Below are 2,591 nucleotides of genomic sequence, written 5' to 3' on the forward strand. Positions count from 1 at the left end.
TATCTGTCCCCATGTACAGTCAAGAAAATGTTGGATCGGGTTTGGGGTTTTGTATCCCTACCATGGCAATGGCACTAGCACTTTCTGTTTTCATGTGTGGGACAAGATTGTACAAACATAAATTGCCTGTTGATAGTCCGTTCACTGGAATTGCCCAAGTCTTTGTAGCCAGTATCCGTAAATGGAATGTCTCTGTTCCTTCTTTGGGAGAAAAGAAATATATGTTATTCAAGAAGAACAGCTTTTAAAGGGTGAAAAAAGTAGAGAGCTTTAGCCTACAAATCAACTAAGGTTTCTTGACAAGGCAACTGTCGCGGTTAATTTAGATTACAAGCATTAAATGGAGACTATGCACAGTCACACGGGTTGAAGAGTAATGCAGGTATGGCACAATTGGGGCTCTGTTAAGGTTGATATTAACCGCAGGTTATGGTGCAGATGAATGAAAAGTTGGAGGAGCTGCTTTTACAGGGCTTTCGGTAGATGTTATCAGTCCATGCGTTTGAATTGACTACAGAGTGGTCTTGACTTACTCATTTGTGATGAGGCACACATGATAAAAAACACAAAGGCTGATATAACACAGGCATTAAAACAAGTGAAGACCCAACGCAGAATTGCATTGACAGGTTCTCCTTTACAAAATAATTTGATGGAATACTATTGTATGGTAGACTTTGTAAGAGAAGGATTCCTGGGAAAACAACCAGAGTTCAGAAACCGTTTCCAAAATCCCATAAAAAATGGGCAGCATGCTAATTCAACTGCAGATGATGTGAAAATAATGAATCAAAGATCACATGTCTTATATGAACAGTTAAAAGGTTTTGTACAACGTATGGGCATGAATGTGATGAAGGATGAGCTTCCTCCAAAACGTGTATATGTGATATCTGTAAAACTTTCTCCATTACAGCGGCAGTTATACATCAGATATTTAGAAGTACATGGGTTTATGAAGAATGAAAAGAATGCATGTGTAAAAGTGGCACATAAGAAACGCTTCTTCAATGCATATCATTCTTTAGCCAAGATCTGGAATCATCCAGGGTTACTGCAAATAGCTAAAGAGGACAGAGACTCTCAACAAGGCGATGACACAGTTGAGAATTTCATTTTGGATGGTAGCTTCAGCGATGATGATATGGATCATGACTTCTTGAATGGAGATAAGATGAAAAGCAGAGTGGATTGGACAAGCAAAAATAAAGACAGTGATTTGGAAGAGGTGCCCCTGCAAGCTGATAAGTGGTGGGAGGACATTATTCCAGATAAAGCCTATAAAAAAATTGATTATAGCGGTAAGATGGTGTTGTTGTTAGATCTCCTGGCCATGAGCTCTGAGCGAAGTGATAAGGCATTGGTTTTCAGCCAAAGCTTGAGTACATTAGATCTTATTGAGTCATTCTTGACAAAATTACCTCGGCGTGGAAAGAAAGATGAATACTGGAGGCAAGGTAAAGAATGGTACAGGCTTGATGGACACACTAGTGGCGCCCAAAGACAAAAACTAGTGGAGAAGTTTAATAATCCTTTAAATAAAAAGGTCCAGTGTGTATTAATATCAACTAGAGCTGGATCATTGGGTATAAATCTTCCGGCAGCCAATCGTGTGATAATTGTTGATGGTTCCTGGAATCCAACACATGATCTTCAGGCTCTTTTTCGTGTGTGGAGATTTGGACAGACAAAGCGATGGGAAGCTTATGCAAAGCTTTACAAAAAGGTATCGAACCAATGGTGGTTTGAACCTGGGCAAGCTATTATTGACCAGAGCATCATTTCATGGACCAACTAGAGGTTAACGGAACTCCATGTAAAGCAGTAAGATGTGGAAGTGGATGGAAAAACGCCAACAAATTGTACGCAATTTACTGTTCTGTGACTAATGTTGAGGCATGAAAGCATGACGTGGACATTAGAAATGCGGTTACGTGTAAATCTTTCAAATGCCAAAATCCGCCAATAGAATCTAGATACAGAGAAAAGTAAGCGGTCTATTCCTGGCTTCAGTTCCGATTCAGAATGGATATGCAGCTACAGTTGTTGCCTCCACATTGATTATCATCGGATTTTGTGTGTAATTCTGCCCCTTTTCAAAACAGATGGACAGGCAATTGCGCATGCAGTGCTAGAACATCTTGCCCATGAAACTAGATGTCGTGGCTTGTTTTCTCCTCATTATCACTACCGCCACTTTCACGAATAATGTGGGCGCCCCAATAACAAATATTTACAATAAAAAAAAGGGGTTTTCTCTTAGATATGGAATCGGGTGATGTCAACCTCGCCAGAGCACTAAATCCGGTTCTCATTCACGCCACAAACCGCAACAGAAAGATAGGAACTAATTTCCTATTTCAAGACATCAGAAATCCAAAAGATCTGCGCTCCATGCTTGTTTTTAGTCATCAGAGGATTTTTTTTTATGGCAGTTCAAACAGCGCGCTGAATTTGGGGAGACCGATTCATTTTTTCCTTTACAGATTTCTTTTAATGTATAAAAAACAAAATCATTTGTAGGAGAGAGTGAGTTAAGGAGGGAGAGTTTTTTCTGAGCGCTGGGAGCTGCTGGAGAAGCAGAGAGCTTT

General features: G+C 40.0%; 1 protein-coding gene across 1 annotated transcript; it reads left to right on the top strand.

Annotated features, from left to right (window-relative positions):
• The first annotated feature begins 553 nt into the window (after positions 1 to 553).
• LOC149238634 (protein CHROMATIN REMODELING 20-like) lies at positions 554 to 1,798 on the top strand. Its single transcript, XM_089369626.1, has one exon. It carries the CDS (start codon positions 554 to 556, stop codon positions 1,796 to 1,798), a length of 1,245 nt encoding a protein of 414 aa, XP_089225752.1.
• Positions 1,799 to 2,591: the final 793 nt, after the last annotated feature.

This window comes from Pinus tabuliformis, chromosome 8 (genome assembly GCF_031772625.1).
Source record: "Pinus tabuliformis cultivar Carrire ecotype Pingquan chromosome 8, CPIR1, whole genome shotgun sequence".
In the NCBI taxonomy this organism is placed as follows: domain Eukaryota; kingdom Viridiplantae; phylum Streptophyta; class Pinopsida; order Pinales; family Pinaceae; genus Pinus; species Pinus tabuliformis.

Excerpts from the sequence above, each read along its gene's own strand:
- LOC149238634 (XM_089369626.1), top strand. The coding sequence starts at position 554 with ATGATAAAAAACACAAAGGCTGATATAACACAGGCATTAAAACAAGTG.